The 22,327-nt window shown below is 48.4% G+C and overlaps 2 protein-coding genes and 1 long non-coding RNA gene across 3 annotated transcripts; 1 reads left to right on the forward strand and 2 right to left on the reverse strand.

Annotated features, from left to right (window-relative positions):
• Window positions 1–392: 392 nt before the first annotated feature.
• SLC22A7 (solute carrier family 22 member 7) lies at window positions 393–5,722 on the forward strand. Its single transcript, XM_004379484.3, has 9 exons — window positions 393–865; window positions 1,497–1,600; window positions 1,731–1,885; window positions 2,009–2,177; window positions 3,065–3,188; window positions 3,476–3,585; window positions 4,079–4,293; window positions 4,532–4,640; window positions 5,382–5,722. Exons 1-9 carry the CDS (start codon window positions 473–475, stop codon window positions 5,650–5,652), a joined length of 1,650 nt encoding a protein of 549 aa, XP_004379541.1. The 5' UTR covers window positions 393–472; the 3' UTR covers window positions 5,653–5,722.
• A 1,559-nt stretch (window positions 5,723–7,281) lies between these two features.
• Window positions 7,282–10,016, reverse strand: CRIP3 (cysteine rich protein 3). Its single transcript, XM_004379485.2, has 8 exons — window positions 9,959–10,016; window positions 9,526–9,620; window positions 9,076–9,133; window positions 8,847–8,978; window positions 7,980–8,051; window positions 7,763–7,857; window positions 7,604–7,661; window positions 7,282–7,427 (listed from the first exon to the last, which is right to left on the reverse strand). The coding sequence occupies exons 1-8, from the start codon at window positions 9,999–10,001 to the stop codon at window positions 7,366–7,368; spliced, it is 615 nt and encodes a 204-aa protein (XP_004379542.1). The 5' UTR covers window positions 10,002–10,016; the 3' UTR covers window positions 7,282–7,365.
• Window positions 10,017–19,442: 9,426 nt separating this feature from the next.
• On the reverse strand, window positions 19,443–21,350 carry LOC111821110 (uncharacterized). Its single transcript, XR_002824583.1, has 2 exons — window positions 20,306–21,350; window positions 19,443–19,532 (listed from the first exon to the last, which is right to left on the reverse strand). It is a non-coding gene; the product is annotated as an uncharacterized LOC111821110 (long non-coding RNA).
• Window positions 21,351–22,327: the final 977 nt, after the last annotated feature.

Here is a 22,327-nt window from a genome sequence, read left to right on the forward strand (position 1 = left end):
GCCAACCAGGCTGGGGCTGCAAAGAGGCAAGGCTGACCTGAAGCCTCCTAGGACAAAGGGCATCCAGGGAGAGTTGGCACCATGCCCCAGGGCCTCCTCTCTTAGGGACTCTTGGAGCTCTGCTGGCCAAGGGGCTGGGGGCTTACCTCCTACACATCAAACTACCTGACCCAGTCTCTGAGCAGCAATGTATAAGCCCCAGAGCTATGAAGTCTGTGACCTCTGAACAGATAGTAGCGCCTCCCCTCCAGGCACTGGGCCAGATGAGCAAGGGTCCGTGGAAGACCTGTGTTGATGGGGAGGGCCCAGTCCTGGGCCAGCCCCTGAGGGCTGGATTTTGGCTGCAGGCTCTCCATTCATGAATTCATCCCGCTCCTCCCCCAGAGTCCAAGGGTCCAGGTGGGAGGCAGGTTGAACTGTGCTGGACACTACCGAGGGAGCCCGTGCCAGGGACAGTTGGTAGGTGGGCAGCATGGGCTTTGAGGAGCTGCTGCATCAGGTAGGTGGCTTTGGGCCCTTCCAGTTGTGGAATGTGGCCCTGCTGGCTCTGCCCCGGATGCTGCTGCCCCTGCACTTCCTCCTGCCCATCTTCCTGGCTGCTGTGCCTGCCCACCACTGTGCCCTGCCTGGAGCCCCTGACAACTTCAGCTACCAGGATGAATGGCTAGAGGCCCACCTGCCCCAGGAGTCCGATGGCACACTCAGCTCCTGCCTCCGCTTCACCCACCCCCGCCCCCTCTCCAACACCACGTTGGTGGGAGGAGGACATAGCGCTGGGGAGCTTGAGGGGGAGCCCGCAACAGTGGCCTGTCCCCAGGGCTGGGAGTATGACCGCTCAGAGTTCTCCTCCACCATTGTAACTGAGGTACCAGAGGTTGGGGGGCATGTGAGTGGGATGGGCTGCCATTGCCTTGGGTGGTCACTGTGTGGCCATTAGATATACTACTTTACCTCTTAGAGTCTCAGTTTACCCCTCTGTAGATGGAGTCTATGAATATAAAGCGCTGAGCCTAGCTCCTGGCTTGTAGTAAGGGCCCATATACAGACAGGAGCTGCTATTATTAAATTGGGAGATGATGAAAGCAGGGAAGAGCTAAGATTGCTGTAGGAATTTGGGACAGAGGGCTGAGAAGGGTGTTTCTGCAGGAAATGGTGGGGAAACAGCAGAAGTCTCCCTCTCTCCCTTCCTCTTTTCAGGCCACAGGTCTGGGATTTACATAGCCCATCTGGATGTGGGATGCTGGTGGGGGCTGGGTCTCTCTAGGGTGGGGCAGGACTTTGTTGTCATTGTTGAGACCTCCCTGGGAAGAAGCTGAGGCTGCAGGACTGGGGAGGGGCAAAGTGTCCTATCCCCATGCTGGGATGAATAGTTGGGGTTTAATGTCTGGCATGGAGGCAGGGGGGATGGCTCAGTTAACCTCAGAAAGCCCAAGGTCTGGTGCCAGCTGGAAGGGGTCCTGTGCCCACCAGAGGCCCCTCCCTGCCCATCCTTGCAGTGGGACCTGGTGTGTGAACAGAAAAGCCTGAATCAAGCCACATCCACCTTCTTCTTCGCTGGTGTGCTGGTGGGTGCTGTGGCCTTCGGATACCTGTCAGACAGGTGGGGTGAGCTGTGGGTCTGATGGGGGGTGGGGAGACTCTCTCCTACTAGCAGGGGTATGGGTCTAGTCTGCCTCTGTCTTGGGATCTCCCCTCCATGGGGGAGCTAACTCTGCATGACCCCCTTGCAGGTTTGGGCGCCGCCGCCTGCTACTGGTGGCCTATGTGAGTACCCTGGTGCTGGGCCTGGCATCTGCAGCCTCCGTCAGCTACACCATGTTCGCCATCACCCGCACCCTCACTGGTGCAGCTCTGGCTGGCTTTACTATCATTGTGATGCCCCTGGGTGAGACAGGCAACGGATAGACAGGACCTACAGGGCTGGAAGGAGGTGTTGCCAAGGGTGAGACTGAGCCCATCTGGCCCCCACTAACTGTCTTTCTGTCTCTGGCCCCTTTCCTGGGCCTAGAGCTGGAGTGGCTGGACGTGGAGCACCGCACCGTGGCAGGTGTCCTGAGCAGCATCTTCTGGACAGGGGGCATGATGCTGCTGGCACTAGTTGGGTACCTGATCCGAGATTGGCGATGGCTTCTGCTGGCTGTCACCCTGCCTTGTGCCCCAGGCATCCTCAGCCTCTGGTGAGGCCTTGGGGCAGCTGAGGAGATGCAGATACAGGAACCCAGAGACAGAATTAATCAGAGACTGAGACTCAAAGACAGAGACTAAGAGATGGAGAGATAGAGAGAGAGACAGCCAGAGTTAGTGACCAAGAGAGAGAAAGAAGGAAAGACAGAGACCAATAGACAGAAGTGAGATACAGATAGATGGTGACTGCACAGGACAGTGAGAAACAGAGAAGAAGATTTATAGAGAGAGGTGGACAGACAGAGACAGAGCCAGTGAGAGACAGTAAGCGAAAGAGATAGAACTGAACGGTAGATTCAAAGGTACAGATGGCAACAGACACAGCGGAGACAAGAGAAAACAAGAGTGAATGAGAGACACAGAGATAGAGCTGGAGAGACAGAGCCAGGCACAGTGTGAGAGAGGGGTGGGACCAGGGCCAGTGTGGGGAGGAGAGGATCCCTGGCAGGAGGGTGGGAAGCCAGGCAGGGTAGGCATTTCATTGCCTCCCAAAGATGGACCCTCTAAGTATGCGTCCCTCCTTCATCTTATGCCTTCCAGTGGGTGGCTGGTGCTGGGGGCCAAGGTCCTGAGGGTGAGGCCAATTCAGTTCAGTAGGGCAGGGGTGGTCGAGAAGGGACTCCCAGGCTATGGGAGACCCAGGCCTAGACAAGAAGTCTGGGAGGAGGAGGCTTTTGAATTGCCTTAAAGGATGAGTAAGAGTTCATCAGGTTTGGGGGGCGGAGGGAGAAGATAACGTTCCTGGTTGAGGGACTACCTGAGTGAGTCTGGAAGCTGACAGCCTGTGCCATGACCAGGAGGGACATGTGGCTTAAGGCATTACTGTGACCAGTCCCAGAACCCGACTTTTTGGCTGAAGGGCCCCCTGCCTGTCTCCCAGGTGGGTGCCTGAGTCTGCACGCTGGCTTCTGACCCAGGGCCGTGTGGAGGAGGCCCAGGGGTACCTGCTCCGCTGTGCCAGGCTTAATGGGCGGCCCGTGGGTGAGGACAGCCTGAGCCGGGAGGTGAGGGTGAATGTGTGTGTCCTGTGTCAAGTGTCTCCCCCTAGGGGCCTGCTATATGTGACAGCAAAAGCCCCAGATCCCCATGGAAAGTTCCAAACTCTCTGGGATGTCCTACCCACACTCTTGACTCAGGGCCCACCTTCACCTTTCTTAGCTCGCATGTGTACACACTCCCCCCGACCCCCACCCCTGCAGAGGGGAGGAGTAGAGACCCAGAGAGAGCAACAAACTCTGCTAAGGCCACATAGCCAACTCTGATCTCACAACCTTGCCTCCTCCCCAACCAGGCCCTGAGCAAGGTAGCTGCCCAGGAGCGGGTGGTCCGAAGACCCTCGTACCTAGACCTGTTCCGCACACCTCGGCTCCGACACATTTCAGTGTGCTGCATGGTGGTGTGGTGAGGAGTGGCTGGCCTGAACCTGGCTGGGCTGGTGTGGGGCGGCCGCCAGGATGAGGCTGGGTGGGAGAAGGACGAGGGACAAATGAATTGTAACTGTGGAGGGCAGGAGGATCACCTTCTGGGGGAGATCTGGCTGGGTGAGGTCAGAAGATGGAGCAGGCATCAGAGACACCTAGGTGCAAACTCAGGCTCTGCCCTTCCTTACTATGCAGCCTTGGACAGTTCACTTAACCACTTTGAGCCTCAGTAACGCTTCTGTACAATGGGGATGCTATTAGCTCCTACCTCACAGGGTTGCTGTGACGATTAGGATAAAAGGCTTTGGACGCTGGGACGTGCTGCGTATTCAAGGGAGATTACAGGGAGGGAGAAGATCCTAGGCACCGGGCTCTGAAGGGGAGGAGGTGGTCCCGCTAAAAGCTAAAAGCTCCCTGAGAAGACAAGGAGGATGGGAAGGAAGGCCCCTTGAGTGGCATCGCAATCTCTTCAGGTATGGAGTGAACTTCTCCTATTATGGCCTGAGCCTAGACGTTTCGGGGCTCAGACTGAACGCGTACCAGACACAGCTGCTGTTCGGGGCCGCGGAGCTGCCCTCCAAACTGCTGGTCTACCTGTCAGTGCGCCGCGCCGGACGCCGCCTCACGCAGGCGGGAACGCTGCTGGGGGCGGCCGTCGCTTTGGGTGTCAGGATAATAGTGCCCTCTAGTGAGCTCCGCCCCCTCAGGCCCCGCCCCCATCCGGAAGTCCTGTGCTGTGCCCCGCCCATTTCCCGGAGCCCCGCCTCCTAGCCAGGAACCGACCCCACCCCCCTCCCCCGCCCTTTCCCAGGGAGCTGGGACGCTCAGCCCTTTAAGTCCCGCCCACTCTTCGGAGACTCCACCCCCTACCCCTGAAGCCGTCGCTCTTCCACAAGGCTGGCTCACTGCCTAAACTTTTCTTCCAGATAACGGGTTCTGGGGCACGGCCATGGCGGTGATGGGCAAGGGTTTTTCTGAAGCTGCCTTCACCACTGCCTACCTGTTCACGTCGGAGTTGTACCCTACCGTGCTCAGGTGAGGGGCACCTGGGCTCCTGGGGGAGAGGTGGGCTTGTTAGTCACATCTCTTACCAACATCCCTACAGACACACAGTGCACTCCAATCCCTCTCACCTAATCCTGACACCATATTCAGAATACGGAGCTAATCAGGGGCTGACTGTGATGGAGTCTGGGAGAAGGGGGAGCAGCATTTCATCTTACACACTGTGACCCTGAACCAAATCAGGCAACCTGTTTGGACCTCCCTTGAAATAGTCACAAGAAGCCCCATCCTGCCTACCCCACCCTACTCACTACGACCGAGGCAGAGCTGCCCTTGGGGGTTGTCTCTAGATGTAAGATCTGGCAGCCCTTTCAGCTAGCTATTGGGTGGTGACTCCAGGAGGTGACAGTTTGGGAGAAGAGGCTTCTAGGCAGCTGAGTATGTTTAGAAAGGCTTGAGCCTCCTCTAACAATACGGCAGGGCCTGTACAAGCTGCTGACCCTCTTCGTTCCATACTACCCTGTCCCTACCTCCTTTTCATGACTTTTCTTCTCCTTCCATGATTACTCTTGATGGTACTTCATTGCAATTGAGAATGGGAGCCTCTGGCCAGGTGGAAAAGATCAACTGAAAGAAGCCTCAGCTCTCTTAGTTGTCTGGGGAGAAGGGGTTCCAGGACCTGCCAGACCAGGAAGGAAGCAAGCCCTGTCAGGCATGATTCCAAGAAGGTATGAGCACTAACTCTGCCCCTCATCCTCTCTCTCTGAACAGACAGACAGGGATGGGGTTGACTGCACTGGTGGGCCGGCTAGGGGCCTCCTTGGCCCCACTGGCAGGCTTGCTGGATGGAGTGTGGCTATCATTGCCCAGGCTTATTTATGGGGGGATCACCCTGCTGGCTGCCTGCACTGCCCTCCTGCTGCCAGAGACAAGGCAGGTTCAACTGCCGGAGACCATCCAGGATGTGGAGAGAAAGAGGTATGTGCATAGGACTCTGTCTGCATGTGTAAGCACATGCATGTGGGTATGTGTGACACCTTAGGATTCAGAGAGGAAAACATGTTTGCACATATGTACTTGGTACATGTATGTAAGTATACACAGTTGAGTATGTTATTAGCGTGTGTGACCTGGGGTAGGAGCTCTGGTGGCGCAGTGGTTAGTTCGGTTGCTAACCAAAAGGTCGGCAGTTTGAATCCACCAGCCACTCCTTAGAAACCCTATGTGGCAGTTCTACTCTGTCCTATATGGTCACTGTGAGTCAGAATTGACTTGACGGCAATGAGGGTTTTTTTTTTTTGACCTGGAGTATATAACTTGAGTGTGTAAAAGTGTGTATGAACCCATATGTGTGTGTACAAAACTACCCAGGATCATCAGGAAGAGGGGTATGTATGTATAGTCAGGTATGCCTACTCATTAGGTGTGTGTACAAACGTGTGAGTCACTTGTGGGAGTGCATATGTTTGCATTACCAGGGGCTGGGGAGAGCCCTGGGTCAGCCCTGATGGGGCAGGTTGGGTGGTAGGCTCAGAGGCTAAGCCTGCCTGCTCATGACTTTTCTCCCCAATGCCTGTCCAGCCTTCAGGTGGAAGAGACACACATGATGCACGTCCAGGACTGAGTGGGATTGGGGGCTGCCCCTCCATGGAAGCTCTGCAGCAGGGTCTGAGAGACCTTCTGCAGAAGGGCAGACCTTGTTGCCAGGGCTGGGGGCATCAAGCCCTTTGCCCAGGGTTGGAGTTGCCATTGGTGCCCCATCCCTGTACTCATCCAGCCTTGACTATTCTGCCTCCAGCAACAGGGCGACTTCCCAGAATGCAGTGAGCCACTGGAAAATTCTGGGCCCCCCTCTCATGGCTGGGGGGATTCTATGAATAAAGGTGTCCCTTGGGTTGGGATAGCAATGAGGAGCTGTGGGGAGAGCCCTCAATGGGAAGCCACTGAGTTTGCCCTGGGCTCTGATTCCAGTTTCGCCACTGATTTGCTGTGTGACCTTGGGCACGTGGCTTCCCCTCACTGGGCCTCAGTCTGTTCATCTCTCAAATGGAATAATGAAGCCTCTTAGCAGACTTCACAACAGGATCTGTTGTCATACTCAAAGGAAATGCTGAAGAAGGTAGTTCTAGAGATGGTACTAAAGAAGACTGTCCTATGATGACTTCTGGTACCAACAGGACTGGTGGACATGCTGTCTGCTGTGTGGCCAGGGGACCAGGAGAACAGAGCTCTTTGTTCCCATTCCTGGTGCTGCTACCTCCCAGGCACTGTGCAGGGCAATGTGCAACCCCCCGCCCCCCCCACACACACCACACACCCACACACAGATATACACTCCCCATCCTCCAACTCAGTGCCTAGGCCTCATGCCCACAGAAGAGTTGAAGGCATGGGAGGCAACGTTTTATTGGAGAAGCTAGGGAGGCTGAGGCTCAATAAACAAGTTTTATGAGTATGCTGAAGCTCCAGAATTTGCTGGGGAAAGGGATGGGGAGGGAAAGGGATGGCGAGGGAAAGGAGGCCACTCTTCAAAAGGGGTGGCCTATGACCCCTGGCCAGATAGGAAAGATAGGAGTGGGAAAGGGAAAAGTTGGCAGATAAAGTCCAGGGCTCTCTGGCCCACAGGCCTGTCCCTCCCATGGAGCTTAGGCCCAGGCCTCCACCTCCCGTGGGACTGAAAAATTGTATAGCTCCCAATGGACCACGGAGAGAATGGTGGGCAGCCTGAGTCAGAGTGATCTCTGCTGTGATCATCTCATTTGGATTTTATCTCTGCTGGGTCATAGATGTAGCAGCCCACATCGCCAATGTTCACACCTGAGGGAGAGAGCCCTATCACCAGAGGCCTTAGGGCTAAGGGGTGCTCGGTTGTGGACTGGGGGGAACTGAAGAGGGCTGGGGTGTGTTTGACCACAGGGGAAGTTGTTCACACATCCCCACAGGCCAGGTACATGCCATACTTTAGGTTCAGTGTCTCGGGTGGGGCTGCCCACCTTTGGGGCCAAACAGGTAGCCGTAGCAGGGGATGTGGCAGTAGGGGACGCCGTCATGCTGGGACAGGGAGAGAAAAAGAAAGCCCATCTAAGCCTGTCTCTCTTCCCATCTCCAGTCTCCCTCCTCCCAACATACCCACCCATCCCTGCCCTGCTCACCTCAGCATGGCTCCCAGCAGTCAGGGTCTTGCGGCAGCGCTGGCACCTCAGACAGGGCCGGTGCCAATTTCTACCCAAAGACATCACCTTCTCAGCTGGTGGGGGAAAGAGGCAGTGGTTCTGGGAACAGGCAGTGAGACCACCTGCCTTGGACTACCTCCCTGCCCCTTGCTGTCCACCCTGTGCCCCACTCCCAAAGTTTTCTACTGGTACTTACCAAAATAGACAGGCTCCCCACAGCCAGGGCACAGTGAAGTCTCCCCAGTGAATGTCTTCATGTGGGGGGGGCCTTTAAGGGGAAGAGGCCCTGGCTAGGGCTGAGGTGGGGACCAGGGCCTAAGCAGGGCCCACCAGCACATGCCTATCCATGGCACTAGTCTCTTCCAAAAGCCATGCACATCCCAGAGCCCCACCCCTACCCCCAACCAGGCAGCCACGAGTGCCTTCCTCAGGCCCAGGGCTGAGTCCCCTCTGACCCCACCTCCTGCCCCCAATCCCTGTATGCAGAAGGGACCACCTGCTTCCTTCTTGTCCTCCCAGGGGCTCAGGTGCCCAGCAGCCCAACCCTGTCAGCAACTCAATCCTCAGGAAACCTGAGCTGATATAGGAGTTGGCCAGGGCAGAGGTGTCAGGTGTTGGGGAGCATGGTGTCAATGCCCAGTCCAGGCAGTGGGAGGGAAGAACAAGGGCTGGAGGGGAGAAGTTGAGAAAGGTGAGGGGCTGGCCCCATCCTAATGACCCCTCACCCATAGGTCATTCCTTCCACGGCCCAGAGAGAGGCTTGAGTTCCAGGCCAGCTCTGCATCTGACTAGCTTTGTGACTGCACAAGGTCACTTGCCCTCTCTGGACCTGTTTTCCTCACCTGTAAAATGGTGATAATGCCATCTGCCCTATTTACCTCTTAACAGCTGACATGAGGGAGCATCAAAAAAGACACCACGGATAAGAGAAGACTTTGTTGAGAACAAAAGTTGTAAGAATCTGAAGCAGACAGCTGGGTGGAAGACTGCGCCTCACCCTACCTCTTGCTGCAGCCTGGGGAAGGTTCAGGAAGAGGAGGGGCTGGGACCCAACCTCACTTACTTTTCTTGCCCTGGGGGAGGCCAGTCCTGCGTCTGGGGGGGCTGAAGCTGCTGGGGCTGAGGGGAGTGCTGCTGGCAGGCATGGAAGTGGGAGGACTGTAGACGTAGGAACCCACACCGCCAATGTTCACCCCTGCAGAGAAAAGGGAGGACAGGCTTAAGCCTGCAGACCAGATCCATAGGGAGGGTTCTGCTGCACCTTAGCTCCTTCCAGGCTGGTACTTACTTACCCCTGGGTCCAAAGAGAGCCCCGTAGCATGGCTTGTGGCAGTATGGCCTCCCATTGTGCTGGGCACAGGCAGAGGGAAGGGGGTCGCTCAGGATCAAGGAGGGGAGCCTCTTCTGTGCCCCACAGGTCTTCCCCCAAGACAAGCTGCCAGGTGTGTCTCTCCACTGGCCTGGCCTGGTAGAGTTGGGAGGGGTGGGGAATGGGCTGGCATAGGAGGGCTTTGGCCAGTATTACCAACGTGGTTGAGGGAGAAAGGGCAATAATAGATTAAGAGACACTATGGCCCTCCCCTCTTCCCGCCCCCTCCCAACCCCCGTGGCTGGTGTAGAGCTCACGGGTGGGTGGCTTTGAGGCTGGTCTCTGTGCTTGCCTTTGGCGGGCCTCCAGGGCTGAAACCAGCGGTCGGGGCCTGGGGAAAGTGACAGGGCTGTGCGCCCTGGCCGGGCCTCACCTCTGCATGCCCGCCGGGGGACAGGATGCTGTGGCAGCGCTCACATTTCAGGCAGAAAGGGTGCCAGTTCTTGCCCAGGGAGCTCACCTTCTCAGCTGTGGGGGACAATGTGGAACCGGGCTGCGAGGTACCAGGCCGAGCATGGGACGCCTTCCTTTACCCCTCAGCCTTCTGGAGAAACTAGACCCACCCACCCTGCTCCCTGGAGACGACAGAGTGGGTCTCCGGGAGGCCAGCTCCAACCAGCCCCGGCGCAATGCGCCCCACCTGGCTCTCGGAGGGGGGCCCAGCTGGGAAAGGGTGGTGGTGCGGCGCCCATGCGCCGCCACAGGTGGAAAAAGGGGTGTGGGACTCCTCCGCTGCCAGCATCTCAGAAAAGCCAGTGGTCCACACTCGCCCCATCTCCCCCCCCACCCCCCAGCCTGGGCCTCACCAAAGAACACAGGTTGCTGGCAACGCGGGCAGGTCCAGCTCATGGCTCCGCTCACGGCAGCGGACGCGGCACAAAGTCGGTACCGGGGCAGAGGCTCAGTTACCACCCCCTTCACTGGCTCCGCCCACGGCCCAGCTTTGAGCCTCATTGGGCTGCCTCCGCAGCTCCTCCGCGCCCATTAGCCGTCAGAAATTTAGAACCTCGGGGACGCAGACGACCTCCCAGTTACTTCGAAGAACACTAAAGCCTCCGATCTATGCCGAGTAAGGGGTCGGGAAATCAAGTGGGTTCCGGACAGGGAGGGGAGCGATGCAATGAAGACGCCCGGATGGGTGGCTTGGTACGGAAGAAAAATTTCTAACGTGCGGACGCCACGAAAACACTCGATTCTCTCCCCAAAGCGAGGGGGTAGGCTTTTTTGAAATAACTAAATCTCGCGTTGGCAGTCTAGCAAAGTGGTTAAGAGCAAGGGAATCTGGCGCTAGACTTAGTACACTCGGAGCCCATCTCTGCTACTAGCTAGCTGTTTGGCTTCGGGCAAATTACTTAACCTCCCTCTGCCTCCGTTTTCTTAGCAGTAAAATGAATATTATGATGTTTCTATCTCATAGGATTGTTGTGGGAATGAGACGAATTAATAGACATGAAGCGCCCAAACAGCGCCTGGCACATAAATTCTATAAATGTGATAGCCATCGTTCTGATAGGTCCTTTAATGGGCTCAAGACTCAGTTTGGAAGCCTCAAAACGTGGTCTGCATACAATGGTTTGCTTTTAAAAGTATAATGCTTCCTTATTTAAAAGTGTAATTTAGACACCAATTACACGTCTGATTTAGTTTGCTTTAAAATGTTGTAATATTTGTTAAAAGTAGCTCAGCAGTGCTTCAAAAGACACTACCAAGAAAGTGAAAAGACAACCCACAGAATGGAAGAAAATCATATATTGATAAGGGTCTAGTATCCAGAAAAAGAATTCTTACAACTCAACAATAAAGACAACCCAATTTAAAAAATAGGCAAAGATTTTAAACATTTTTCAAAAGAAGATATTCAAACAGCACCATTGTTGTTGTTGTTAGGTGCTGTTGAGCTGATTCCAACTTGTAGTGACCCTGTGTACAACAGAACAAAACACTGCCTTGTCCTGTGCCACCCTCACAATCGTTGTTATGCTTGAGCCCGTTGTTGCAGCCACTGTATCAATTCATCTTGTTGAGGGTCTTCCTCTTTTGCTGACCCTCTACTTTACAAAGCATGATGTCCTTCTCCAGGGACGGATCCCTCGTGATAACATGTCCAGAGTATGTGAGATGAAGTCTCGCCATCCTTGCTTCTAAGGAGCATTCTGGTTGTACTTCTTCCAAGGAAGATTTGTTCGTTCTTTTGGCAGTCCGTGGTATATTCAATATTCTTCGCCAACACCATTCAAAGGCGTCAGTTCTTCGGTCTTCCTTATTCATCATCCAACTTTTGCATGCATACGAAGCAACTGAAAACACCATGGCTTGAGTCAGGTGCACCTGTCTTCAAGATGACATTTTTGCTTTTTAACACTTTAAAGAGGTCTTTGGCGGCAGATTTGCCAAATGCAGTGCGTCGTTTGATTTCTTGACTGCTGCTTCCATGGGTGTTGATTGTGGATCCAAGTACAATGAAATCCTTGACAACTTGAGTCTTTTCTCCGTTTATCATGATGTTGCCTGTTGGCCCAGTTGTGAGGATTTTTGTTTTCTTTATGTTGAGGTGTAATCCATAAGGAAGGCTATGGTCTTTGATCTTCATCAGTAAGTGCTTCAAGTCCTTCCCTTTCAGCAAGCAAGGCTGTGTCATCTGCATAACACAGGTTGTTAATGAGTCTTCCTCCAATCCTGATGCCCCTTTCTTCTTCATACAGTCCAGCTTTTCAGAGTATTTGCTCAGCATACAGACTGAATAAGTATGTTGAAAGGATACAACCCTGACGCATCCCTTTCCTGACTTTAAACCATGCAGTATCCCCTTGTTCTGTTCGAACCTGTATATACAGGTTCTTCATGAGCACAATTAAGTGCTCTGCAATTCCCATTCTTCACAACGTTATCTATAATTTGTTATGATCTACACAGTCGAATGCCTTTGCGTAGTCAATAAAACACAGGTAAACATCTTTCTGGTATTCTCTGCTTTCAGCCAGGATCCATCTGACATCAGCAATGATATCCCCAGTTCCACATCCTCTTCTGAATCTGGCTTGAACTTCTGGAAGTTCCCTGTCAATGTACTGCTGCAGCAACTGCTTTTGAATTATATTCAGCAAAATTTTAGTTGTGTGTGATATTAATGATATTAACAACAGCACCATTAAGCACATGAAAAGATGCTCAGCACTATTTAAAAACCAAAAAACCAAACCCATTGCTGTGGAGTCAATTCCTACTCATGGTGACTCCACGTGTGCAGAGAACTGCTCCATAGGGTTTTCAAGAATGTGACCTTTTGGAAGCAGATAGCCTCTGGGTGTGTTCGAACTGCCAACCTTTCTAGTAATCCAGTGCTTAACCATTTTCCCTACTCAGGGAACTTTTTCATTAGTCATTAGGGAAATGCAAATCAGGACAACAATGAGATACCACTTCACACCCACTAGGATGGCTAAAATTAAAAAGACGGACAACAATAACTGTTGATGAGGTTGCAGAGAAATTGGATCACTTATACATTGCTAGTGGGAATGTGAAACAGAGTAGCTGCTTCGGAAAACAATCTGGCAGTTTCTCAAAAGGTTAAACATAGAGTTACCATATGACCAATTGCACTCCTAGGTATATATACCCAAGAGAATTGAAAACGTATGTTCATACAAAAACTTGTAGACCAATGTTCACAGCAGCAGTATTCACAATAGCAAAGCCCATTTCACAACTCAAAGCCCACCAACTGATGTGGTATATCCATACAATGATATATTCAGCCATAAAAAGGATGAAATACTGATACATGCGACATATGGATGAACATTAAAAGCATTAAGTGAAAGAAGCCAGACACAAAAAAACCATATATTGTATGATTCCATTTATATGAAATGTTCAAAATAGGTAAATCCATAGAGAAAGAAAGAAGAGTAGTGTCTGCTAATGGGTACAGGAGTCCCCGGGTGGTGCAAATGGTTAAGTGCCTGGCTACTAACCAAAAGGTTAGTGGTCCGAACCCACCCAGAGGTGCCTCGGGAGAAAGTCCTGGCAATCTGTTTCCAAAAGGTTACAGCCATGAAAACCCTATGCAGCACAGTTCTAGTATGAAACACACAGGGTTGCCCTGAGTTGGAATCTACTAGATGGCAACTGGTTTTGTTTTTGTTTTTTGCTAATGGGTACCAGGTTTCTTTTTGGGGAGTGAAAATATCTTAGATAGTGGTGATGCTTGCACAATCTTATGGCTATACCAGAAACCACTGAACTGTATACTTTAAAAGGGTAAATTTTTTGATCTATGAATTATATCTCAATAGTAACAATAATAAAACATCCTGAAGGGACCTACTTAAAAAAAAGAAAAAAACAAAACAAAACAAGTAAACAGTAGCTAAGCAAATGAGGAGTGCCAGTAGCCCAGCAAAGGAGACAATCCCTCCATGATGTATTCTGGTGAAACAGTTTTCTGGAGTAAGTTCCTTTCTTATGTCAAGCCAGTTCAGAAAGAGCTGAAGGGAGCATGTGTACTAAATTCATCATTGGGCTGTAGTGCTGTGCTCTGCTGGGTGAAAGGAGCACAGTCTTAGGAGTCCAAGACCCTCTCTGGATTCATCTGAGCAGTGGGGATGGGGTGCTGTCTAAGATCTCTGGAAGTCTATGAACTTCCACTCAGCATTCTCATTTCCTGCACTATGTCCATCAGTACTTTTGTTTTATCCTCCTTGTTGACTTCTAAGGGTGTAAGGCATACACATTGTGAGACAAATTTTTCTACACTTTTTCATTATTTGTTTCTTGCTATGGGGACTACATAAAGATCTTTAGTTTTATAACTGTTTGTTGAAGGGCTTCTTCTCTAAAAAACTTGGAAAATACTAGTTTTATCCTCCACTGATTGGAGCCCTGGTGGTGTAGTAGTTAAGCACTTGCCTGCTAACTGAAAGGTCCGAGGTTCAAACCCACCAGCCTCTCCCCAAGAGAAAGATGTGGCAGTCTGCTTCTGTAAAGATTTATAGTGTTGGAAACTCTATGGGGCAGTTCTACTCTGTTCTATGGGGTCACTATGAGTAAGAATCAACTCGACGGCAGTGGGTTTGGTGTTTTTTTTAATCTTCCACTGAGTTTTACTCTTGTGCTTCTGCCTCATTTGTTTCTTCTTGAAGAAGGCAGTTTAAAGTTCACTGTCTTTTGCTCTCCATGGCTCTCATGGAGAAGGTTCCACCTTAGGAGGCTGAAGCACTGCATTGGTGTGTTTATTTTTAGACATACTTCGTCCTCTTGGAAGGCTTAACTTTATCTGCCCAGGGATCTATCCCTATCCTCCTTAGAACTTCCACAGCACATCAAATAATCCTTCCCCAAGGCCTCCAGGCACTTTCTGCCTTAGATCACCTTGTGCAGGTGCCTCATCCCTCCTAAGCAGATCCCCCAGCATCCAGCATAGGGCCCAACACCAAGAAGCAAACATCTGAGTATGAGTACCATGCTGCTTTCACACAATTTGCAATGTCAGTGGGGCAAATGCTTTACTGCTCCCTGTCTTCTGTGACCTTCCCGCATTCTACAGCCATGACAAACACAGCATGCCTCATCTCTCCTAGGTCAGTGCTTAGAAAAGACTAGTTGAGGCTCCTTTCCAAACATTCGCCATCCATTTGCAGGTAGAGTAAATCACAGCATTTCACCCCTTCCTTGCCTGGTTTCTGTTATTCACTACCAGGAGGCTTTGTAAACCATGCTGCGGTGCAATGAATTACTTAATGTGGCCCTTCTAGCCATGGTCTTTGTGATTCACAGACAATGACTGGATAGGACTGCAAATAAAGTAACTGTAGCCCACCAAGGAGGCTAGTCAGTTTTGCTTGAAATGAGCCACCCCAGAGGCGGGAAAGAGAGGATCCCACCACAACCAGGGAGGGAGAACCAGGAGCAGAGTGTGTCCTTTGGATCTGGGGTCCCTGTGCTGAGAGGCTTCTGGAACCAGGAGACAGACAAAGAGAGAGAGAAATGTAACACTGAAGACAGCGAGAAGCGGTGGCAGATAAATGGTGGCAGGAGAGATTGGCAGGAGATGGCGCAGTGGGCCTCCCAGCCCACGGACTGAGAAAGCTGAGTGCTTTTGGGCAGGAGGCTTGCTGGCAGAGTAGGCTGCCTCCAGGGACTTGGTAGAGTCAGATTTGCCAACCTACCGAGTTGGAGCTGAGCGCCTTTGGGCCGAGGCTTAGTGGCCGAGTGGGGTGCCTTGGGGTACTTACTGGCAGAGCTAAAAGAGGTTTGTAACACTTGCCCAAGCAGGGCAGAGGTCAAGGGGCCAGAGAGCTGCATACCAGTGGGTACAGCTGAAAAGAGGCTGTCCTGATGGAAGAACTGTATCCTGAGTGTTCCTGAACCTGAGTTGTAATCTGTTACTTCCCTAATAAACCCCATAACTGTGAGTATTGTCTGTGAGTTCTGTGTGGCCTTGCAAGAAATTATCAAACTCAGCAGAGAAGTAGAGAGTGCTGTGGGACGGACAGTTAGTCTCAGAATTGGTAAAGACAGCAGAGAGAGGAGGTATGTCTGACCTCCATAGGAATCGGCCTTGGGCTGTTGATCTTGATTCTCCTCCCCCCTTGTGAAATTAGAGGAAGTCAAATACTGTCCCCACAGCATTTTTACAAATGCTAACAGAGAAAACTAACATTTCTCGTAGGAATGCATTTGCAGTTACTGACAGTGGTTGTTTTAAAAAACAGTTGTTGTGACTGAAGTCACTAAAATGATATTTTAACAAACACCACAAATGGCTAAGTCCAGCTGAGGGTATATAATACCTACTCAATGGCCAAGGTGCAATTTGTGCCATCTCCTCTAAGAGGCAGGCTCCTTTCTCATAGAGACCAGATGATGGTCTCCCCCACCCCCGTGTCCCCTGCACAGACCTCTGTCATAATATCCATTATGTTTTTACACCTGTTTGCTTGTCTCACTTTCTTCAACTGACAGGATTGATTGAGGCTTACTTTTCTGTGTATCTCTAGCACTGAGTACAGTGTGAATGTTCAGTAAATAATAACTACTAATTATTATTATTAAAATCTTCCCTTAACACTATTTGCTTCATATTTTTAAGCTCTATTACCTGTGTTTTATTGACTATGCAAAGGCATTCGACTGTGTGGATCATAACAAATTATAGATAACACTGCAAAGAATGGGAATTCCAGAACACTTCATTGTGCTCATGAGGAACCTGCATACAGGTTCGAACAGAACAAGGGGATACTGCATGGTTTAAAGTCAGGAAAGGGATGCGTCAGGGTTGTATCCTTTCAACATACTTATTCAGTCTGTATGCTAAGCAAATACTCCGAAAAGCTGGACTATATGAAGAAGAAAGGGGCATCAGGATTGGAGGAAGACTCATTAACAACCTGCGTTATGCAGATGACACAGCCTTGCTTGCTGAAAGGGAAGGACTTGAAGCACTTACTGATGAAGATCAAAGACCATAGCCTTCCTTATGGATTACACCTCAACATAAAGAAAACAAAAATCCTCACAACTGGGCCAACAGGCAACATCATGATAAACGGAGAAAGACTCAAGTTGTCAAGGATTTCGTTTTGTTGGATCCACAGTCAATGCCTATGGAAGCAGCAGTCAAGAAATCAAAAGATGTATTGCACTGGGCAAATCTGCTGCAAAAGACCTCTTTAAAGTGTTAAAAAGCAAAAATGTCATCTTGAAGACCAAGGTGCACCTGACCCAAGCCATGGTGTTTTCAATTGCCTCATATGCATGCAAAAGCTGGATGATGAATAAGGAAGACTGAAGAAGAACTGACGCCTCTGAATTGTGGTGTTGGCGAAGAATATTGAATATACCACGGACTGCCAAAAGAACGAACAAATCTTCCTTGGAAGAAGTACAACCAGAATGCTCCTTAGAAGCAAGGATGGCGAGACTACATCTCACATACTCTGGACATGTTATCACGAGGGATCCGTCCCTGGAGAAGGACATCATGCTTTGTAAAGTAGAGGGTCAGCAAAAAAGGAAGACCCTCAACAAGATGGATTGATACAGTGGCTGCAACAACAGGCTCAAGCATAACAACGATTGTGAGGGTGGCACAGGACCAGGCAGTGTTTTGTTCTGTTGTACACAGGGTCGCTATGAGTCGTAAGCAACTCGACAGCACCTAACAACAACAACAATTAGGCATGTGTAAATTTTAGGACTGTTGTGTTTTCTTGATGAATTGATCTTGTTATCATTGTTTTCAGAAAGGCTCTTCAACTTTTTTTTCCCCCTTCAGCTTTTTAATTCTAGGTGAGTGAGGAGGAAGAGGGTGGTGGTAGAGACAATGACCTCAAACACCTGGAGTGCTGTCACAACAGGCATTAGGGGCACTACCAAGACCCCTAGATAGAGGCCACTGGAAGATAGATCTGGATTCAGTCTAAGAAAGAACCTTCAAACACAGCCCAAACATAGAGTGGCTGCTTCAAATAGTAGTGAGCTTCCTGTCTGGATGTAAGTAACACTAGAGAAGAAACCAACTGATCATCAGTATGCATAGGGAATGCAAACATCATAAGTACACACGCCTTGAAGGTCTCTTCACAATTTGACAATCTGCAATTCCTGTGATTCCATTCCCAAAGAGGAGTTTGGAATTTGTGTTAGCAAGAGAGCATTGCTGAAATAATGACAGCTACCATCTATGGAATAAATGCCAGTCACTGTACCTGTTACTTCCAATCCTCACAACAACCTGATGAGGGGTATAAACATTACATTAACAAAAGTACAGAAAAGGAAAGTGGCTTGGAGAGGTTAAGAAATTTCTTTAACATCATACAGGCCCAAGCATTCTGACTCCAGAGCCCACACTCTTCCCACTCCATGCTCCTAAGCATGGTTTCTACTGTCTGTGTGTTTCAGCCTGAAAGGATGTTACTTTTAACTGCACAGCACCTCTGTACCTGAAGATAAGAGGGCCTATCCAGGAAATAATGGGTTGAGAGACAAGGGGCAGGAAAATGTCACTGAAACCTTTCCATGGCTTCGCAGTAGCCACGGGATAAAGTTTTTAACTTGGCTCTAAAATCTTCCATACCCAGACCCTCCACCTCTCCAATCTTCTAGCCATTCCTCCTGTTGCATCAGCCCCTAAACCATACTAAATGAGTTTCTTAAACCTGCCAAACTCTCTTCTGCCTCAAGGCCTTTGCAAATGCTCTCTCTCAGCTGGGAACTCACTTCTTTAACAACTTCACCTCACCAATTCCTGCCCTACTCAGCTCACTCAGCTCCCTCACCTACTCAATACCAGGCTACTGTCCCTAGGTACTCTCTCTCTTAACATCCTGTGCTATAAGGTAGAGGGGTCCCAATAAATGACAGTCCTGTTTTCCTTGCCTGACTGCTGAACAAAATGAGGGATAAAAAACAAATGGAGACCCATGCATCATTGGTAAAGCCTAGGCTGTAGCTTAGTGAGAGAGCCAAACAGGCCGGCCAATTTCCTGCCTACCTCGCCCACCCTAGTCTAGGCTTTGTCTACCCCATTAGTCTGTGAGCTCCATGGAGGCAGGACCAAGGCTGTCTTGCCAACCCCTGTATATGTTTCCACTGCCTTGCTTAACATGTGGCATACATGCTCAATAAACATTTGCTGGTGAATGAATGTTAAATGTTATACGCAAGTCCCCCTCAGGTTTAAGCAGATAAAGGTTAGTAGGGATAGGAAGTCAGAGATGTAGGGATAGGAAGGGACTGGTAGGGGTTGAGAGTTCATGGGACACTAATAATAACAGAAGCCCTGGAGCAAGGGAAGCTCAGCTGCCTAGGAATAAGATCTCAGGAATTTCTTAATGTACATGAGGATCAGTATGTATGATGTCCAAAAGGGAATATAATTTACACTGATCCTCATTATAAATACTAGGTAACTAATAATGTAAAAAGGGAACTGAAATTTTGTTTTGGCAGCAAACCAGTCCCACTAATTTGGTCATTCACAAGAACTTACTAATTAAGCTTCATTAGCATGTAGCACAATTATGTCTATCATTAAATATGTGGCAAATGAAGAGAATGTGTTATACAAACTGTAAAGGACCTTGCAATTATGTGTCAGGTTAGCCTGGCAAGTGAGTTTTGATCACAACTATAAACTCTACCCATTTTATGTCTTTGTAGACTTGCTCAACTAAATGGTCATGCGCTTGTTTGCCTAGATGACGCTTTTAAAAGAGAAATTACTTGGTTCTGGTATGTTTGTGAAAAATCAGTCTTACCTCTTTAGAGTGTATTTCTTAACCTTTATTATCCATAATGCTCATGCTTTCTCACTCCATCTTCTGCATATCCCCTCCAGCAAGAAAACTTTACTTTCTGTAGTTTATATTACTTTTAAAAAATAAAATACAAACAAAAATACACACAAAACAAAAACAAATAGTGAATATGCTTTAATAAAAACACACTAATCCCCCTACCTGTAGAGAATTGCTGCTTAATAATTATACATCATTTATGACTCTTACAAGAATCTTTTTGATTTTTTCCCCTGGTTTTCTAGCATCATTTTGCCATCACATGAACCTGTTGAGAGCAATCTGTATATAGCTATGTATAGTGGTTACAGCTACCCAAGTGTTGCTTGGGATTTACTGAGTGGGGTACATTTTGTGACTCAGTGTCATCAGCTGGACTAATTTAGAATCAAGACTGCAGGAAGGACCCCCTGACCCTTCAACATGACTGCCTTCAACCTCTGCTCATGAAGAAATCAATAACAGTTTTAAACGATGGTTTTCTATGCAAAGATGGATTTGGCTTCTCTATTATCATTTGGAAATGTGTATTTCATCTGAGAATATATAAAAATAACTACTTGGAAATATTTGTAGCATGAAAATGTATCCATATGCCAGAAACTAAGGAGAGAAAAAAAGAGGAGTGAAACTTGGTGGTCAGTGTGCTTATAAATCTAATAATGGTGATAATGCTCTTTGGAACTGGCATAAACTACCAGCAACTTCCTCATCTCTGTACTAAGGTTGGGGGTGGTGGTGGCAATTTTTTATAATATGTAAGACTGGTTCTTCTAGGTCATAAGACTATGTTAACGAGGCTAAAAGGGTTTAAACTTAGGAATTTGGACAAATGCAATTGCTTACCTTTTAATACAGGAGTATTTCAGTTCCTCTATGAAGCTCAAGGTCACAGAATCAGGAGTCAAGTTCCAGTTTCTTCTCAACTCCAAAATCACTGGGCTTTTTCTCTTCTTGTTCTGAGCTTTTAGAACAGGCAAGGCTATAAAGTCCTTATTTCTAATCTCTACTAAAAAAAAACAAAGGAGGGGCAGCTACTATCTTACTGGAGACAAGAACCTGAGAACCCATCTCTTGAAAAAAAGTCACAAAGAGAAAGGCTAAAAAGAAAGAAGGCACTAAATCTTTGCAACTCTATAGGGGATATTTTAATTTTCTATTTAGCAGAATGTACTCTGGAGAATCTCATCTCCCCTCCAGTCCATGTTCCATGTTAATGCAACTTATGTCTAGATGGTTCCGTAAGGCAGACCCTGCCTTCTCATGGTGAGCTTATGACTTGGGCCTGGTCTGAGTACCCCATCCACCTGGCCACAGTGATGGTTCCTAGATAGAAATGTGACCCAAGACAGATTAATCAGTGTCCTCCCTGAGACTTTTTGGTATTGTAAGAAAAGATACATTGTCATTTTCTAGATAGAAGCCTACAAGGGCCATGGCAGCTTGAGACTGCTGGGGACCATCTTGCCCCTGAGTGGAAAGAGCTCTGAAAATGAAGTAAAGAAGAAATCAGCAGAGGCAAGCAGAGCTGAGGGAGTGAAAAAGAGAGTTCTGATGACATCTCTGACTTCCAGGATCTAGCTTGGCCTTGGTTTTTCAGTTACCAAGCCACAAAATCCTGCCACCCTTTTTTTTTTCTTAAGCTTGTTTGAATTAGGTTTCTGTTACTCAAAACCAAAAAATCCTAATTAATATAACCTATAACATGCAACTTTATATAGGTAGAAAAGCTTCTTGTATTTAAGCATTTCATCATGTCATATAAAGGGTCTGATACTGTAGATAGTTCTACATACATATTTTCTTAATGTTTCATTTTCAGGATTCAACTACCGTATTTTTATACAAATAACGCATGCCTTCTACATTTGTTTGCTAACCGTGCCCTCACCCCGTGAGATATTTTCATAAGCGCCACTATGTCAATTTTTTTTTTTTTACTGTTAAAAAAAATTGGCATAGTGGCGCTTATGAAAATACCTTGCAGGGGGAGGGCACAGTTGGCAAAGCAACATAGAAGGAACATGTTATTTGCATAAAAATATGGTATAGTCTGTAACAGAATCACTTTAAAGACACAAATTGGTTGAAAGTGAAAGGATGGAAAAAGATATTCCATGCAAACCGAAAGAGAGCTGAGGTGGCTATATTAACATCAGACAAAATAGACTTTAAATCCAAAATTGTTACAAGAGACAAAGAAGGAACAATTCATCAAGAAAATGTAACAATTATAAACATATACTCACCAAAATATATGAAACATAAAATACATGAAGCAAACATTGTCAGAAATGAAGGGAGAAATAAATGGTTCTACAAAAGGAACTAAAAAACATAAAAGGAAATTAAACCCAAAGCTAGCAGAAGGAAGGAATAAAGATTAGAGTGGAGATAAACAAAATAGAGAATTAAAAAAAAATACAGAGAATCAATAAAACCAAAAGTTGGTTCTTTGAAAAAAATCAACAAAATTGAAAAACCTTTAGCTAGACTGACTAAGGAAAAAAGAGAGAAGATGCAAATAACTAAAATTAGAAATGGAAAACAGGGACATTACTACCATCATACAGAAATAAAAAGGATTATAAGAGAATACTATTAACAACTGTACACCAAAAGATTAGATAACCTAGATGAAATGGAAAAATTCCTAGAGACACACAAATTACCAAAACTGACTCAAGAAGAAATAGAAAATCTGAAGAGATCTATAACAAGTAGAGATTGAATCAGTAATCAAAAACCTCCCAAGAAAGAAAAGTTCAGAAACAGACAGCTTCACTGGTGAAGGGGGTTGGGGGGAAGGGGAATGGGGACTAACTACTTAGTGGGTTCAGGTTTTATTCTGGGGTGATGAAATGTTTT

The sequence above is a fragment of the Trichechus manatus genome, unplaced genomic scaffold (assembly GCF_000243295.1).
Source record: "Trichechus manatus latirostris isolate Lorelei unplaced genomic scaffold, TriManLat1.0 scaffold00065, whole genome shotgun sequence".
In the NCBI taxonomy this organism is placed as follows: domain Eukaryota; kingdom Metazoa; phylum Chordata; class Mammalia; order Sirenia; family Trichechidae; genus Trichechus; species Trichechus manatus.

What these genes read in the sequence shown, in the direction of transcription:
- SLC22A7 (XM_004379484.3), top strand. Translation starts at nt 473, where the DNA reads ATGGGCTTTGAGGAGCTGCTGCATCAGGTAGGTGGCTTTGGGCCCTTC. An exon ending in GTGTGCTGCATGGTGGTGTG is followed by an intron (nt 3,586 to 4,078) that starts GTGAGGAGTGGC and finishes CAATCTCTTCAG; the next exon opens with GTATGGAGTGAACTTCTCCT. An exon ending in CAGGATAATAGTGCCCTCTA is followed by an intron (nt 4,294 to 4,531) that starts GTGAGCTCCGCC and finishes CTTTTCTTCCAG; the next exon opens with ATAACGGGTTCTGGGGCACG.
- CRIP3 (XM_004379485.2), bottom strand. Translation starts at nt 10,001, where the DNA reads ATGAGCTGGACCTGCCCGCGTTGCCAGCAACCTGTGTTCTTTG. An exon ending in TGGGGAGCCTGTCTATTTTG is followed by an intron (nt 7,858 to 7,979) that starts GTAAGTACCAGT and finishes TTCCCCCACCAG; the next exon opens with CTGAGAAGGTGATGTCTTTG. An exon ending in CTGCTGGGAGCCATGCTGAG is followed by an intron (nt 7,662 to 7,762) that starts GTGAGCAGGGCA and finishes TCCCTGTCCCAG; the next exon opens with CATGACGGCGTCCCCTACTG.